This window comes from Schistocerca gregaria, chromosome 6 (genome assembly GCF_023897955.1).
Source record: "Schistocerca gregaria isolate iqSchGreg1 chromosome 6, iqSchGreg1.2, whole genome shotgun sequence".
Lineage (NCBI taxonomy): Eukaryota > Metazoa > Arthropoda > Insecta > Orthoptera > Acrididae > Schistocerca > Schistocerca gregaria.
In genome coordinates this window covers 388,631,286-388,648,462 of record NC_064925.1, presented here as the reverse complement: position 1 = coordinate 388,648,462, position 17,177 = coordinate 388,631,286, and the positions used below count along the sequence as shown (strand labels likewise).

General features: G+C 36.9%; 1 protein-coding gene across 7 annotated transcripts in view; it reads right to left on the bottom strand.

Moving 5' to 3' along the window:
- The window catches only part of LOC126277937 (malonate--CoA ligase ACSF3, mitochondrial), a 67,561-nt gene that overhangs the window by 49,859 nt on the left and 525 nt on the right, over positions 1-17,177 (bottom strand). For 3 of the 7 annotated variants that reach the window (XM_049977526.1, XM_049977527.1, XM_049977521.1), the window contains exons 2-3: positions 11,747-12,126; positions 1,504-1,688 (exon numbers count right to left, since the gene is read on the bottom strand). In XM_049977526.1, the coding sequence (XP_049833483.1) occupies positions 1,504-1,688; positions 11,747-12,125 (564 nt within the window). In that variant the 5' untranslated portion in view covers position 12,126. Of the gene's footprint in view, positions 1-1,503; positions 1,689-11,746; positions 12,127-14,028; positions 14,118-14,214; positions 14,322-14,434; positions 16,855-16,895 lie in introns of those variants that run through there. The other 4 variants (XM_049977522.1, XM_049977524.1, XM_049977523.1 and 1 more) reach the window with 4 other exon arrangements.

Below are 17,177 nucleotides of genomic sequence, written 5' to 3'. Positions count from 1 at the left end.
CACCCTTCTAGATTTTGAATTCCACCTCTCAGATGGTTACATAAATACAACTGTTCTTATCAAGTGTATCAATCACCAACTGTACCTCCATTTTGACAGCTGTCACACGTTCTATGCCAAAAAGTCCCTTCCTTAAAGCCTCACTACCCATAAATCACATCTGCAATCACATCGGCACTGTTGAAATATACCAATAACCTTTCCAGAGTCTTTATTCACAGCAGTATGCTAACCAACTCACCTACAAATATCCCATGTGATCTCCTTCATTTGCACCAGTAAACCTGTTAACCATCCACTGATGAGCAGTCCTCTGATCATCCATATCACCCTGGCCTTGAAAAGCTCAAAAACTTCCTTCACCAGGGCTCTTACTACCTCTTGATGAGGAATATCCTACAAAAAATCCTACTTACATCACCCAAAGTAGTATTCAGCCACTCACACAACATACAGAATATCCTTGCTCATCCCTACTCCAATTCGGCACCCCGTGGATCATTTCCTTGTGGCCAACTGAGGTGGAAGACCTGCCCCATATACCATACCGAAATCCAGTCACAGGAACTTCCTACCCGATAAACGGCAGGGCTACATGTGAAAGCAACCATGGTATATATCATACATGCTCCAATTACTGTGTGGCATTCTATACGGGTATGACCTTGAACCAGCTGACTACACATGTGAATGGCCACCGCCAAACTAAAGCAAAACTGCAAACTGAGCAATCTCTCGTGAAAACAAGATTAGACTTGTTACGGTCTGCATAGAGGTGTTCAAACAATTGTTCTTTCAGCATTCCATACATGAAGGGAACCTAATTATGGGTACAATGGGAAGTACCCTCCGCCATGCACTTCACAGTGATTTGCAGGGTATGAATATAGTTTTATACATAGCACAAGAAGCTAAGTAGTAATCAGTGAAGTAGCCATGTAAGTGAACCAGTAAAGAAAAGGAAAGTACTGTTGTTAGGTAGCTTCCTTACTACAGGAGTTGGCCAACTTTGCAGCTGAATTGTTATCAGAATGCCAAACCACAAACTACTGTAAACCTATTGAAAAATCATTGCTAATAGCTGCAAAACTTAGAACAAACCACATTTTCAATCCAAACTTGGAATGTTATGATCATAAGTATGGTTTTAAGAACTAATTACTCCAGACTTTGATGTCAATTATAAGTTTTGAAACAGCTCCGGGAAGTCTCAAAGAATGGCATAAACTCACTGGGTATAGTACAATTGGATTGGAATTATTTTTCTTTTCCCTAACAGTAAAATAAGCTTTCCTGACAGTTTATGTAATGTTGCAATGAGTGCAATGAACTGATCACCTATGAAATAGTGTGAAACCTGTTTCGTGTATAATGCAGCAAGAGAATATAATATAAATCTATTTTTAATTTAATTCATATTTGAAAATTATAATCTCTCCTGATAAATATTCTTAACAAAAAGTTGTACCATATAATCCTACTACGAGTTCACGGTGCACGTACCTGATCTGCTTTCCTGGATGAAAGAGTGCGTAGTGTCGAGTCAAGGACAATAAATTTGCGCTTGTCTCCAGCGGCTTTCCGTAGAGTATCAGCATGTTCAGTTGTTGCAACAACTACTCCTGCATCACTGTCAGAGATGAAGTATTCCAACAGTTGTGGAGGGTGCACACTGCTCAGAGGAACAGCTGGGAACAATCACTGCTCTTCAAATAAATTTAGATATTTAATTTTAGACTTTATGCAAACTGACAGTGAGGTAACACATATGTAGTTCTCAATCTAGTGCAGAGTGTTGTAATCCAGTTTTCTATGGCATTTATTCAAACTTTAAGTACCAATATGACAAAATTAATTACATTCACAATATTGAATTTTTTGTTCTTTTTTCCTCAATGGTGGAAGAATAGAAAGCACATTGTTTACTAATATTTGTAACTTCGACTACGCCACACCATAGCTTCATCCCAAGCACTCTGCATTCTAAGTAGTGAAGAAGCTGCAATGGACTCTATGCAAAAGGGGCAGTGATATTAGAAGAAGGCATGGTGCCTGTGAACACTGGTAGTAGTGTATTAGGGTTGTGTAAAGACTGATCAATAATAAAACTGCCAGTGAACCATAACATTTACTACGCAAGTAGTGCCATCACAGGTTCAGATGCTAGGTTGGATACACAGTTCTGGGTAGACTTGTAAATGTTATAGATTGCGAGATGTAGCATGTTGGAAACCCTCCATCTGGTATGCCTTCTATGGCCATCGATAACCACATTTTTTCCTGATTTTTCATTCAATTTTTAATTCAGCTGCACATAAAATATGTAATATGTTCATAAATATTTCAAAGTGTTATTTAGGCAAAGTTCCACTTAAATTTATTATCCAGTTGCTTATATTGAACATTCTCATTTCAGTGATGCAATTAGTTTTGCTAGCTGTTTGATTAATTGAATGTTATGACTAACTGAAAGTTTTACAACACATAATGGGGAAAACCTTCCGCACTAATCGGCGGAATCTGAAGTACTGTTACTGTTCATTCAAAAGCAGTCATCCCTCTATTTCTGAGAACATAATTTTTCTAAATCAGACGATACCTCCCATTAATTGATTAAGCCACTAATTACAATCTTGCACAAGGTAAAATAATTTCAAGATGGTTGCCCAACTCTTAAGTAGGTATTTCCAATGAGGAAGCATAAGATGGTTCTACATACAACTATAACTTATTAACCTTCAATGTTTTTCGTAAACCAGGAAGCAGTTAAGTCTTATAGTCCATTTAGAACAGTGAAATCTAATCCAGCCGATTTTCAAAATATTCCGTAGTTTCCGAGATTAACAAATATCTGTACGCTAGTCTTTAAATAGCCCACCCTACCCAGGAATCGCAAATCTGCAGGGTCCACTTGTAACGTTAACACCCCGTGTCAAAGTACGTACCTAGTTAGCATGATGCTAACATCTTTATGGCATTTAGTGTCAATCTGGCTCCGGATGTGAATCGCATAACATCTGTGTTTAACTTAACTGTGAAAATCTGCAGCTGGAAATTAAACACGAAACAACTATGTCTGTTGGTATGAGAAAGTCTTGTAGAAGCTAATAACTGTACAACTTCGCATGTAAAATATCACACCCGGTTAACATACATGCTGGCATTAAGTGATAATGTTACAGAAATGTTACACACTGGATGCAGTGATCTATTTTGGTGAATTTATTGAAAACTATAACATGTACTATTAATTTCATATTTCTAACTCTGCATATTATGCCCCTGTGGCGTTCAACAAGTAGTGTGTCAGTGCACTGTAGCCAAGTTACTATATTGTGGACAAGTTCGTGGAAGGAGAAGTTTGATTCTTTTAACTGTAGGAACTGTGTACTGTAAGACTGGAACGGGCCATCAAAAACTGTTAAGTGCAAATAAAGTGGGAAAGACTACTCAAATTTAATTTCTGTCTAAAGCACATTACTTGGCACTAGTCTTTCTAAAGTCAGTACTATACTCAGCATATTACTTCATAAAATCAAGATATGAGACTTAAAGGCATTTTTTATCAGTTGCAATACAGGTAAAGGGAATGTCGCAACTGTGCTGATAGCTTCCTAATGTGCAGAACACAGCACAGTACACTGGACTAGATGACATCGATGGGCACAGACATAATTTCTGGCATACCCAAGGAAAATGCAGGTTATACAGTACATCAAGGTATTGGATATTATCTCATACTCTTTGAAGGTGAGACTATTATCTAAGAGAAAGTATTAATGACAGAAAAGTTTAGCATTAACTAGTTATACTGACTTAACATGAATCAAGAGCAAATACAGGCAACAACATCTATACAATGAGAAATTTCCAGTTCATTAAACTTAAAAATGTAACAGATGTTAATACAATGAATTATGTCATATAAATATCTAGTTGTGAAAACAAGAGATGACATGAATTGTAATCATCACATCAACTCATCTACCTACATCTACATCATACTCCGCAGTCACCTAATGGAGTGTGGTAGAGGGCACTTTCGGTACTACTAACTGATTTACCCTTCCCTGTTCCATTCGCGAATCGGCTGTGTGAAGGATGATTGTCAGCAAGCCTCTGTATTGGTTCTAATTTATCAAATTTTCTCACTGTCGTCATTATGCACAATGTATGTGACAGGAAGCGATATGTTTTCTGACTCTTACAGAGTGCTCTGTCGAAGTTTCAACAGTAAACCTTTCTGTGATACATAATGTTTATCTTTTAACTGCCAATGTAGTTATTGAGCATCTTGGTAACACTCTCATACTAACCAAACAATTTTGAGATGAGCTCTCAATAGTTACACCTACTGTACATATTTTACAGTACATACTGTTCCCACAGTTTATCATCAATAGTGTACTTGTACAGTAGTACATTTGTTTTCCCATGTATGCATAATACATTATACATATTTATTTTCAGGGTCAACTGGCAGAGCGTACACCATTCTCTCATGGAGAAACAGAGCAATCTCACTTGCAGATAATACAAACAGCAGGCTTTAATTCATTGTAAGCATACAGAAAAATTTATTTTTTAATATTTAATTTTATCCGCAAAAAGACTGCTTGCACCCCATATTAAAAAAAGACTTCCATGTGCGGGGTTAAAATACTATGAAATTAACGGGAGACATCAAGAATTTGAGAGGGTGTGCTGAAAAGTAATGCCTCCAATTTTATGTGAAAATTCTTAACACTTCTCAAATAAAATAAATGGTATTAACAGTCTATACCTTTATTCTTCATGTCTACATATTTATTTCTTGGCAGCCACATACAGTGGTTTTGTGTGTGTGTGTGTGTGTGTGTGTGTGTGTGTTTTGTCTGATTCAGAAGAAGGCTTTTTGGCTGAAAGCTTACTTGTTTAGCAGTCTTTTGTTGTGCCTGCCTGTGACCGATATCTCCCCTATATGGTGAGTTGCAATCTGTCCTTTCATAACACCGTCATTTTTTATCCTGGATTTTCCATTGATTGATTTTATTTATCCAACATAGTCACCCTGGTGCCAACCACAGTCCTCCCAATGAGAGATCAGTTTACTGATACCATCACTGTTGAGTGTCTGACTTTCCCTAACAGTTATGCAACTCACATCTGCTTGCACTGTTTCATCGCTATTAAAATGAAATCTTTGAAGGTGGTGTTTAAGTTTTGGAAACAGATGAAAATTGGCTGGAGCCAAGTCAGGATTGTATGGACGATAACTGATGACATTTAGCCTAAGACATCAGACTGTTGTAGATGTCACAGTGGTCGTGTGTGGTCTGGCATTGTCATGATGGAGAGGATGCTCCATGCGTGAACAAACTCTTCGAATACAAAACTTGACTAAAGCAAGCTGTTTCCCATCCACCAATATAGTTATTTTACAAACTGCCATGTTAAATGCTACAATTCGGAGCTCTTTAGAAGCAGAGGGCTGCAAATATGTGGACGTGATGCATTAAGATGTACAATGTTAATAAAATTTGTTCTATTTAACATGATTTAAAATTTTTCACTTAAAAATTTGGAGACATTACTTTTCAGCACACCCTCGTACTCTCATGAGAATGTTAGATAAAATACTGGAAAATTTCAAGTGGCAGGCTAAAAACCACTAATTTCTCATTAAAAATCAATTAAAAATTCCTAGATGTGCTTTTTATAACAAAATTTATGATCATGGTGCAAGTCACTATCTGCTGGGGTCTGAAAAGATAGAGGTAAACCAATTAAAAAAAAAAACTGATATGTGTAACATTCACTTCCTTGTTGATTTTTGTGCTTTAAATGACTTATAAATTAGATCTACAACATAGAATAATGGGCCTAGCGAGACAATCTTATTATTCTGAAACATACTGTTCGGAGTCTCATGTACGCTATGGATCAGACATTTTGTTGTACTAACACTTTGGTCAGAATGACAGCATACTCCCTGCTACCTTTTGTAGTCAATATGTTTCACTTCTGTCTGTTATTATATTTAAAAAATAGTGGGGGAGACTGGGAGAGAAGAAGGAAGTCACCATTCAACTTGACATACACAGAGCAATGATTGGTATCAATATGTTTTGTGCAAATAATACTTATCATTATTGCATGTTTCACAGCATGACAGTAAAATGTAATTGTAATCAATAGGTTGTAAATCAACATATAGGTTATGTGATGTGGCCAAATAGTCCTGTATTTGTATTGTGACACTACAAGTATTTCCTAAAATGTGAAATACTGAAAAAGTTACTTTAAATTATATTTTATTGTAAAGTAATTAGACGAACTCATACATGATTATAAATTTGTATGAAAATTGCAGTATAAAACTTGGATGATGGTCAGAAGTAAAGCAGCTACATTTACTCCTATGATGGTCATGTGACCAAGTTTATAAGCAAGCATGCTCAGCAGAGCATGTGGTCTTTGGTCCTTGTCTTGGTAGGTTGTCGTTTGGCCCACGTGTGTCCCGCAAATTCAACAAATCTTGGACTTCAATTTTGTGAACTTAGAGGTATGGTTAACAAGAGGACTTGCATAGATTTTCAGACTTTCAATACTGATGAGATTTAATTAGTTCAGTGATACTGTGCTGTTCATAATCACAACTTTAGTGAATATTACTGCTAAGAAATTGGGAGTGCTGCTAAAATTATCTGTTAATATTTGTGAGGATGCTATTCACTACTCTTGATTAAATCTCACTTTGGCACAGAAAGGGGTGAATTATACTGCCACAAAAATCTTTGGTCATTTGGCAAATAGTATTAAAAGTCTGATAGATAGCCAACCAACATTTAAAAGCAAATTAAAAGAATTTCTAAATGTCAACTCTTTCTTCTCAATAGATGAATTCTTAGATACGAAGTAGTAACTGTTATAAATAAATAAATAAATAAAAATATAAAATTAATTATTTGATTAATTATTTTGTGTAAAGAAAACTTATGTTAAGGTGACACATTCCACATCATTACGAAATGTAGTATTCATGACCTATGGAACAAAGATTAATGTATGTATGAGGCCACCATCCATTGTCATTACAGTGCAGTGTTAAAGACCAGTGTGATAATTCAACTGATTCAAATACTACGTCACAAAGTGTTGTAAAATATCAGTACCCTTTAGAATAATGCATCTAAATGTGGAGTATCTTAGGAATAAATTCAATTTGCTGCAAGTATTTGTGGATGAGAATTCACACACCTGTTAGTAATTACAGAACCTTTAATAAAATCTCATTTGTTGAACAATTCTGCAAAGAAGGAACAACTGAAATGGCCAGTGTTGTGGTCCACATAAACACCCATTCAAGCAGCTTAGCTAAACATAAAGTTATTGGTATGTACTGCCCACCAAATACAGCTACAGAGCGTTCAGTGCAGAAAGTTCCTAGGCGTTCACATAGATAACTGGCTCAACTGGAAATTCCACATACAGCAAAGACTAAAAAAGTTTAGCTCAGCAACATTTGACATCCGAACAATCTCCAAAATTGGAGACATCAACATATCAAAGTCTGCATATTTTGGCTACTTTCATTCAGTGATGTGCTATGGAATATTCTTTCTGGGGAACTCACCACTTAAAAAAAAAATTGTAAGCCAGAAAAAAGTAGTCCGAGTTATATGTAGTGTCCCTCCAAGAACCTCATGTCGAAATCTTTTTAAATAGTTAGGTATATTAACCACTACCTCACATTATCTCCTCTCACTCATGGCTTTCACTCTTCTCAATTCCTCTGAATATGAAACAAATGAGGCATACCATCATTGTAACACAAGACGGAAAGGTGATATGCACTGTGAATGGAAAAATCTCTCTGGTACAAAAAGGGGTAAAGTACACAAGTACAAAAATCTTTAATGTACTCCCAAGTAATATAAAGTGACAAAAAAAAAAAAAAAGGCTATAGGACTTCCTATTGGGAAAATGTTTTTACTCTTTAGATGAATTCTTCAACAGAGATAAATAATCTGAGTAGTAATTCATATTATTTCCTTTGTCACTGTTATTTGTATTATTTTTTATCACTATTGTATTTTTGTATTGTATTGTTTATTATCTTGATTATATTCTTGTATTGTACCAGTTTTGAATCATTCATCTACCATGTGTAATATACCAGTACCGGTATGTATTGTATTGTATGATATCTATACTGCATCTGCTTTGACTCGTTCCACATCCATGCATAATCACGCCATACTGGATCTATGTAATACGTATCTCAAATAAATAAATGTGGTGTACAATCTTGATATACTTAACAGAACAATTAGTAAAACCGGCCCAACTGACCTCAGCATAGTTGGAGATTTAAGTATTATTGCAAACTCCTGTAGTAGAACCTATTTGAAAATAACAGATATGTTAAACTCATATAATCTCACAAATATAGTGAACTCTGGATACTAGAGTAACAGGAAAATGACAAGAGGATAAGCTTCTCATTTCCTTGTTGCTCACCTTTCAGAGGAAGAATAGTTCGAGGGATACATAATGTGTATTTGAAAAAGTTATTGTACCTGAATAGATGCTGTACCGCTAAGTGGCACAACCTGCTCTTGGTGCATAGTCACTGTGATCCAATGGCCACCCGAGTAGTTACGTAATGCTGGGCCCTGAGCAGGTGAGGCAGTCAGTTGGTTGTGGGCATGTGAACAAGTACAACGCGAGGGTATGATTACTCTTACCTAGTGCTGACTTTACTGTTCAATTGATTTATGCAGTAGCTTGAGATCAACTCTGCTCATTGTTCTGTTTCACGATGGCACCAGAATTTGCATTAAAGCCCAGTCTGAATCAATTACATTTGTGGGCAATGCAAGGAAATCAAGTCTGAATGCTGATCTGCTAGGAGGACCAATAATTAGGCATACTTAAAAGATACTCTATCCAAGATAGAATTGATGGTACGTCATTTCTGCTAACTAAAGGTGATGTGGATAAAACTAGAGTGGGCGTGGAGAGTAGCACTTTATAAGACTGATGTTCCATATTAACTTATGTTATGTTTGAACTGGTGCAGCTCACTTCACTATAATAATATTGTTTAACTCAGAGACACTGACTTCAATTAACGATTCTAGTGCTAAGTTTACTAATTAGAAACTGAATGAACTCTGTAGTATCTGAGCGTCACTGTGTCAGCACTTGGTAATATGGTGATTCCGTGGGTACGTATAATTTGCACAATTATGTTAGTAACTTTACTGTCCATTATGTTTGCTGTTTGAATATCTGGCTCATTCTTGGGGTCAGTGACAGTACTGTAAGCTGTTATACATTACCTTTATGCAACAAGTACAGTTCTAAATTTGTAAGTTTTTGTCCTGTTAATGTTTTTAATATTTACTGGTTTCCCTATATGCAGCCGAGTTATTTCTTGAGAACAGTATTCACTGAATTAATACGAGTGATTGTTCTACATGTTTCAGTTAAGAGATTTTAAATGAAGCACTGGGTTCCAAACTGAACCTTTATTAGGGATATGCACCTCTGTAAAGAGTACCTTGTATAATAAAGTTATCATTTGATTGACGTTACTGGAGAATTTACATCCTTATTCATCTAAATGATATGGTAGAGCAAGGAAGTGAAGATAACCTAAGCAAATTGATTCGAGGTTGTGTAAATTGTAGTATTACCAAAGGCTAATATTGTTCTCTTTTCAGATGAGCCTGATCTATTGGCATTATAACTTTTATTTAGCGACTGATCTGAAACTAATACGAAATCTTGTTCTCACCACAGTCTCATTCCAAACCATTGTTTATATACATACTGAGTGGACTTAGCGAAACATGTTTGTGGCATTTGGTCATCAGGCCACCCACTCACTTAACCAAAATAAGTTTTATTTATTTATTTTTTTGGTGTGGCTGGTTAATGTTATTTATTAACTGACTAATTACATGAAAGTATTATTTTGCTATTTCTAGAACTAACTCCACATTATCTGTGGAACAACGGAGACACACATGATTTCTGGAAAGTAGTAGTATCTGTCAATAATAATAATAATAAGTCTTTTGCACGACTGCCTGTGTAGTTTTGTGGTTAGACTCCCTTACTAGTGATATGATTGTTTCCAGTGATACCCTCAAATATTTCTCTGGTGTAAAAGTTTGTAACCAGGAATATTGGGCCTCACAGTGCCAACTGGAAAGCTGTTAAAACATACAAGCAATGACACTAACATGCAAGTGGTGATGAAGGTCTATCGAAAAGGTCCTGCAGCGGTCTGAGAGGTATAGCAATAATTTACGATCATTCATGCATCACAAATGGTGATCTGCATCTTACAAACTACTTCAACTTCTTACAAACTACTTCAACTTATCCACATATCAAGCTATGAAAAGGTATGTGTAACGTTTACATCAAGTCAACAATTTATGTTAAACATATTAAAAAAGTATGGACTGCTTAAATAAGCAGGTATGGTATAACCATTTGTGGCAAACACTTCAAAATGAAGCTCTTCAGAGCTGACTTAACATAAAATAAGATCAGCCCCCGGGAACACAATTCATAATGTGAATAAAATTCTAATCAAAAAGTGAGGGATAGAAATCAAAACACATAAAAGAAAATTCATTTAAGTGTGCATGCTGGTGGGGAGAAGTAGGAATGCCTTCAGATAATTTAGAAGCACACGAAACTGGATAGCTGAAATACAATGGACGTGAAAGCAACATTAGTCAGGGCACAAGAATAAATTCCAGAAATAGACCACCACTGACATCAAATATTATTCCCAGTAATTTGTAAGAAACAGTTCTTAAAAAATTGTATATTAAATATGTGCATGTATTGATTATAAACTTGGGTCAGAAAAGGTAGTATGCTTTTTAAATGAGACACTGGATACAAATATCAAACCTGTCATGGACAGTCAGAAGACGACCCCCCCCCCCCCCCCCAAAAAAAAAATAAATAAAAAAGGCAGGCTTGATGAGCTGTGTGGAGCAGGAGAAATAAGAAACCTAACCTGAACATCCACTGCTAGGCAAAACAAAAACCTTCCCCTAATATTTCTGGGAGGACAGGTGGGGGTGGGGGGAAGGGGGAGTGACTCCAACAAAAAATAAAACCTATGAATACAAAACAAAGTTTGAGATAACCCATGCAAATAACATTGAGACAAAACACACTAAGTTACTGTGAGAAACTGCTGCACAGAATAAAAAGAATGTGCCACACAGGCTTCAATCCAGATTTGAAAATCTGGGTAACTCCTCCCCCATACTGATTTGCAGTTGACTGAGGGAACAGGGGAAGGATGAGGATGATGACAGGAATGCATGGATGGGATTAAAACTGGCAGAAAATGCAAGAGCATCAAGGGAACAGTTTCGAAAGAGAGACAGTAAGAAAGAGACCACCAACTGTTGGGATGTGGAGGAGGAGGAGCACGAGATGGTGATGATGCTACAAAATTTAAACAACCATTAAATACAGGATTATCATATACAAATTTTACGCAAAATATATGAAGCCCAGTATCATGAGTAACATCACTGTCAGTGTATTGCTTATAAATGGGTAGGAGTGAATCTTTTGAGCACCATAATAAGATTAAGTAAACTTGATTAACACAGAAAACAAACAGATGCAAAACAACAAACCATGGAAAATCGTAAATTAAACATGAGCTGTTTCCAGTATTGAGTACCACTAGGTCTGTGAAAATATGTAGTGTACACACCTGTTTGACCACTCATCCAACATGCCCACTGAATAATCAGATAAGTTGCTTCATTGCCAGCCAGGAATGCAACTCGTTCACCATGTCTTCCGGCAAATGAGTCTGTAAGCTGATCAGCTAACTGTCGGCTACTGAGGAATAATCCACGGTATGTGTACTCTCCGTAGGCATCCCTCACAGCGATTGATTCAGCAGGGAAAGACAGTGCTTGCCTGAAAACAGGTACCACTGGAAGACGACCTTGCTGTTCTGCAGAGGTTTTAGTGAGTGTGCACAGGTCCACACTTGGCTGCTGAGAGTGCAGCTGCTGAAGGTGCGTACAGCTCACAGCTGACAACGGAGTTAAGCGGGACAATGACTGTCGCAGTAAAACAGACATCCTACAACATAAAGCACACTGATAAACTTTCAATATTTACCTTTACAGTGACAAGAATTCTCATCAGTCTGCCATTAAAGCAGCAGTGCACAAACACACACATGTTCAATATTTTAATTTGAGACTCTTATGGGGCTACTGTCATTGATACAATTTTTGAAACTGTTCATGCCACAAATGACTGTTCACAAGCACTACAAAAAGTTGGGCATGATAATCAATTTTGTATAGCTCAGGTGAAGAAATGGCCACAAAACTTTTGAAATAAAACAAAATGGTTTGTTTTAGTCAATGTATAAGAATCTAAGCTTTTCTGATCTATGGTCTATAAAGTGATGCACATAATATCTAAACTATACACACATCCATTCCAAATGTCATTCACTACTGTGGCAAAAGTTATCTACTGAACTAATTTACTTGCAGTTCTTCCCTCATCCTAAAACATGTGGGACTCCCGCAGCTTGAGGTCTATGTGACCAAAACTCTCCTTAATCTTGTCCAACCTATCCGTTTCCCTCCCTGAATAAGTGACAAATAGTTCTGAAAGTTAGGTATAGTTTTTTTTTAACTTATTTAAGTGTTTATTCACAGTACTTGGAAATTTGTCTCTTGAAGGTAAGTACTAGACAGACATTCTGTCTCTTTGTAATTTCAAATGTTTTAATTACAATGTCTTGCTTCCTCATAACTATATATACATACTGTGTACAAAACAAATTTAAATCTATCCATCCTCTTTCAATTAATTTTTTTTTTTTTTTACAGAAGTGAAACTTTTATAGTCTATCCAAATATAAAGGCTAAAAAGGCTTCTTTGGCATCAAGTCAAATCTTCTTCCTATCTCACCTGTCTTTTTAATTACTACTGCAACTACAATAGTAGATGTTGATATTTGCAATGGTGACAGTAATCCAGCGTATGCTGTAGTGTCATCTAACTTCCAGTAATCATTTGGCAGATTGTGTGGAAACAACATGCAGCCACACAATGAAAATTATTGGGGCATCTCGCTACACGGATGCTCTCCAAAAAGTATAAAACAAATTCATTCAAACACTCTAAGATAATGTACTCTCTCTCTCTCTCTCTGTCTGACAAAAAAGTGTGGAGCACGACGACACACACACACACACACACACACACACACACACACATCCCTCCAACAATAAATTGGTGATCTCCTTTATGTCTCAGAATATGACCTATCAACCAATCCTTTCTTTTAATCAGTTTGTGCCATAAATATCTAGTCTCCTCAATTTTACTCAGGACCTCCTCATTAGCTGCACACCTACTCATATAACCTTCAGCATTCTTCTGTAGCATTACATTGCAAAAGTTTCTATTCTCTTCTTGTATAAACTGCTTATTGTCCATGTTTCATTTCCATATGTGGCCACTCTCCAGACAAATACCTTCAGGAAAGACTCCCAGCAGTTAAGTCTATATTTGATGTTAACAAATTTCTCTTCTTCAGAAACACTTTTCTTGGCCCTGCCAGCCTACATGTTATATTCTCTCTATATCAACCGTCATCAGTTATTTTACTGCCCAAATAACAAAACTCATCTAGTACTTTTACATATCTCTTTTCCTAATCTAATTCCCTCCGCATCATGTAATTTAATTTGACTACATTCCATTATTCTTGTTTTGTTTTAGTTGTTATTCGTCTTATTTCCTGCTATCAAGACACTGTCCACTCAGTTCAACTGCTCTTGTAAGTCCTTTGCTGTCTAATGGAATAAAAATGTAACCAGCAAACTTCAAAGTTATTTTTCTACCTGAAATTTAACTCCTACTCCAAATTTTTCTTTGGTTTCCTTCACTGTTTGCTCAATGTACATATACATCAGGGATAGGCTATAACCTTGTCTCTCTTCCTTCTCAACAACTTACCTTTCATACCCTTCGACTCTCAATACTGTCATCTGGTTTCTGTGCAAGTTGTAAATATCCTTTCGTTCCCTGTATTTTACTCCTGCTACCTTCACAATTTGAAAGAGAGTGTTTCTGTTAAAATTGTCAAAAGCTTTCTCAAGTCTGTAAATGCTATAAATGTAGGTTTGACTTTCCTTAACCTACCTTCTAAGAGAAGTCATAGGGTCAGCAGTGCCTCAAGTGCTCCTACACTTTTCCGGAATCAAAACTGATATTCCCCAAGGGCAGCTTATAGCAGTTTTTCCACTCTTCTGTAAGGAATTCATGTTAGCATTTTGCAACCATGACTTATTAAATTAAAAGTTCACTAATTCTCAAACCCATTAGCAACTGTTTTCTTTGCAATTGAAATTATTACATTCACCTGAAGTCTGGGGTATTTTGCCAGTCGCATAATGTTGCATACCAGATGGCAGAATTCTGTCATGGCTGGCTTTCCCAAGGCTATCAGCATTTCTGACAGAATGTCGTCTACCCCCTGGGCCTTATTTTGACTTATGTCTTCTAGCGTTCTGTCAAATTCTTCCCACAATACAATATCCCCAATCTCATCTTCATGACTGTCCTCTTCCATTTCTGTAATATTGCTTTCAAGTTCATTTCCCTTGTATACATCCTCTTTATACTGCTTCCATCTTTCAGCTTTTCCCTTTTTTTGCTTGGAACTGGTTATCCATCTGAGCTCGATATTCATATAGTTGTTTCTCTCTCCTCAGAGAAGGGTATATAAGGGGCATGAGCAATGTCAAATGTTGAGTAAGCAACATGAATTACACGAAGACATTGCAAACTCATGTGAGACAATGTTATCAGCAGTTGACAAAGTTTGAAAGGGGCCTCATTGTGGGTTTCAATTTGGCCAGCTGACCAGTCAGGCAATATCCCAATTTGTGCGGCATTCAGATCTGATGTTAGACCATTTGAGAATGTGACAGCACGTGTGCTCATAGTCATGGTTTCAGTGAAACATGTCGGACAATCACAAGGGAAGATCACCATACCATGCATCAAGAACATTGTAGCTCTTTCACATCTGGGCCTGCCATTCAAGAACAAGTAACGGACTTCTCGCAACATTCTGTGTCATCCTGCACCATTGGTTGGATACTTGCAGCATCTGAACAAGGGAATTCCCATCCCATGCATATGCTGCTATTAACACAACAATACAAACAGCTGTGTCTGAAGTGGTGCTGTGATTGTGAAGCATGGACTGCTGACAAATGACACTGCATTGTGTTCAGCGATGAACAGAGGTTTAGTAGTGTGCCGGATGACATTAATTGGAAGGTACATTGGTGACATGGGGAGACGTCTCATTCTTCCAGTGTTTTGGAGAGACACAGCAGTGTTACTCCTGGGTCATAGTATGGGGAGCCATCGAGAAAAAATTCAGTTCATTGCTGTTAAGCAACTAAGGGAACCGTGATGACACAGTGATATGTCACACACATATTACATGCTCATGTGTTACTTCTAATGTGACAGTATTTTGGTGCTAATTTGCAACAGGACACTGCTTGTTCACACATGGCAAGCATCTCTCTGAACCTTTTGCGTGGCCAGCAAGATCCCAAGACCTGTCCCCTACAGATCATCTATGGGACCCACTCTTATGCTAACTCCATCCCAGTGCCAGTGTCCAAGATGCTGAGAATCAGTTATAATGGACATAGTACAGCTTGCCTCAGAAGAGGATACAACTGCTGTGTGATACATTCCCAAACCAGTTTGGTGCAATATCCAGGCTAGAATGGTTGCAACGTCTTACTGGTAAGTTGGCTCTTATTGCCGAGTTCTTAATAAATTTGACTCAATATTGTAACCATGGAAATAACATCATACACCCTATTCAAAACCAACAGTGAAGTTAGTGAACACTCCATAAAGGTGCAGATCAATTAAACAGAATGAAAAATATTTTCCGGAGAGCAGTAAATCTAAATTTGGTGAGGACTTATTTAAGAACAGGGGCCACAATAAATAAATTATAACTTTAAGAACTATAATTTGTCATAAATCAAATACCATGAGATTATGGCTCTGCACAAAAAATGAATGATAGCACAATAGAAATTTGACGAAAGGTCATAAAATTCCATGGACAAAAGTAACACATGAGATAAAGAAGAAAGTTTAAACAACGCTAAGTTGCTCAACAGAAATTGCAACTCAGCTGCCTTGACATAGTCTGGTTTTTAATATGAATGTCGATGACGTAATAGCTACTCAGCACTTGTGATTTTCAGACACGTGGGCCATTATGAGATAAACACAAACAGCACACTTCTATAACCAAGCAATTTGTTAAGCATCACAATGATGCAGAGATGCAGCACTCCACTGCAGGTCAGATATATTCCAAACACACCAGCATCTGCATCAACACAGCTTTCCTGCCATGGTATCACTTTCAACAAAAGGGTGTTTTTTTCCATAAAGTGTTAATGAAAAAAATGTCTGTCATAACTTCATGCGGACAGAATTGCAGCAACCAGTGCCTTTGTTATCAAATGCACACATATCCACCAAGTTTTGCATCACCCAATTATTTCAAAATTTATGGCACAGAAAACAACATCCTGTTGGTAAGTGAAAGTGTAAATGGCATTCTCAGTAGAGCAACTCTTCTGATGAAATATTACTTCATTACTACATTTTGGTAAATAATGTCAGCATTGAAATACGTCAATAATTATTGCCATCTCTTTTATCACCTTTCTTGTAGGAGTGGTGTTGGGGATTTAACAACGGTATATTTCACTGCATTACACATCGATATGCACGGTGTTCAAGATTTAAAATACAATTAAATAATCGCTTACCATGTAACTGGCATTCAGCCCACATAAATAACAACCACACACAAACGTGTACTGAACAAATACATACTACCAAACCTCGACAGGTTACATAAAACGGCTTGGAATCTAGTTCATGCAGTATTCTTTTACTAGCATATGATATGATGTGTATCGTACACGTAGATTTAGACGTGTATGAACTACAACACAATGAAACAGCGAAAGTGCAGTATTTACGAACAACAATTGTTTACACTTATATTGTTAACAAGGTGAACTAGTTCGTATAATCATTGAAGGCCA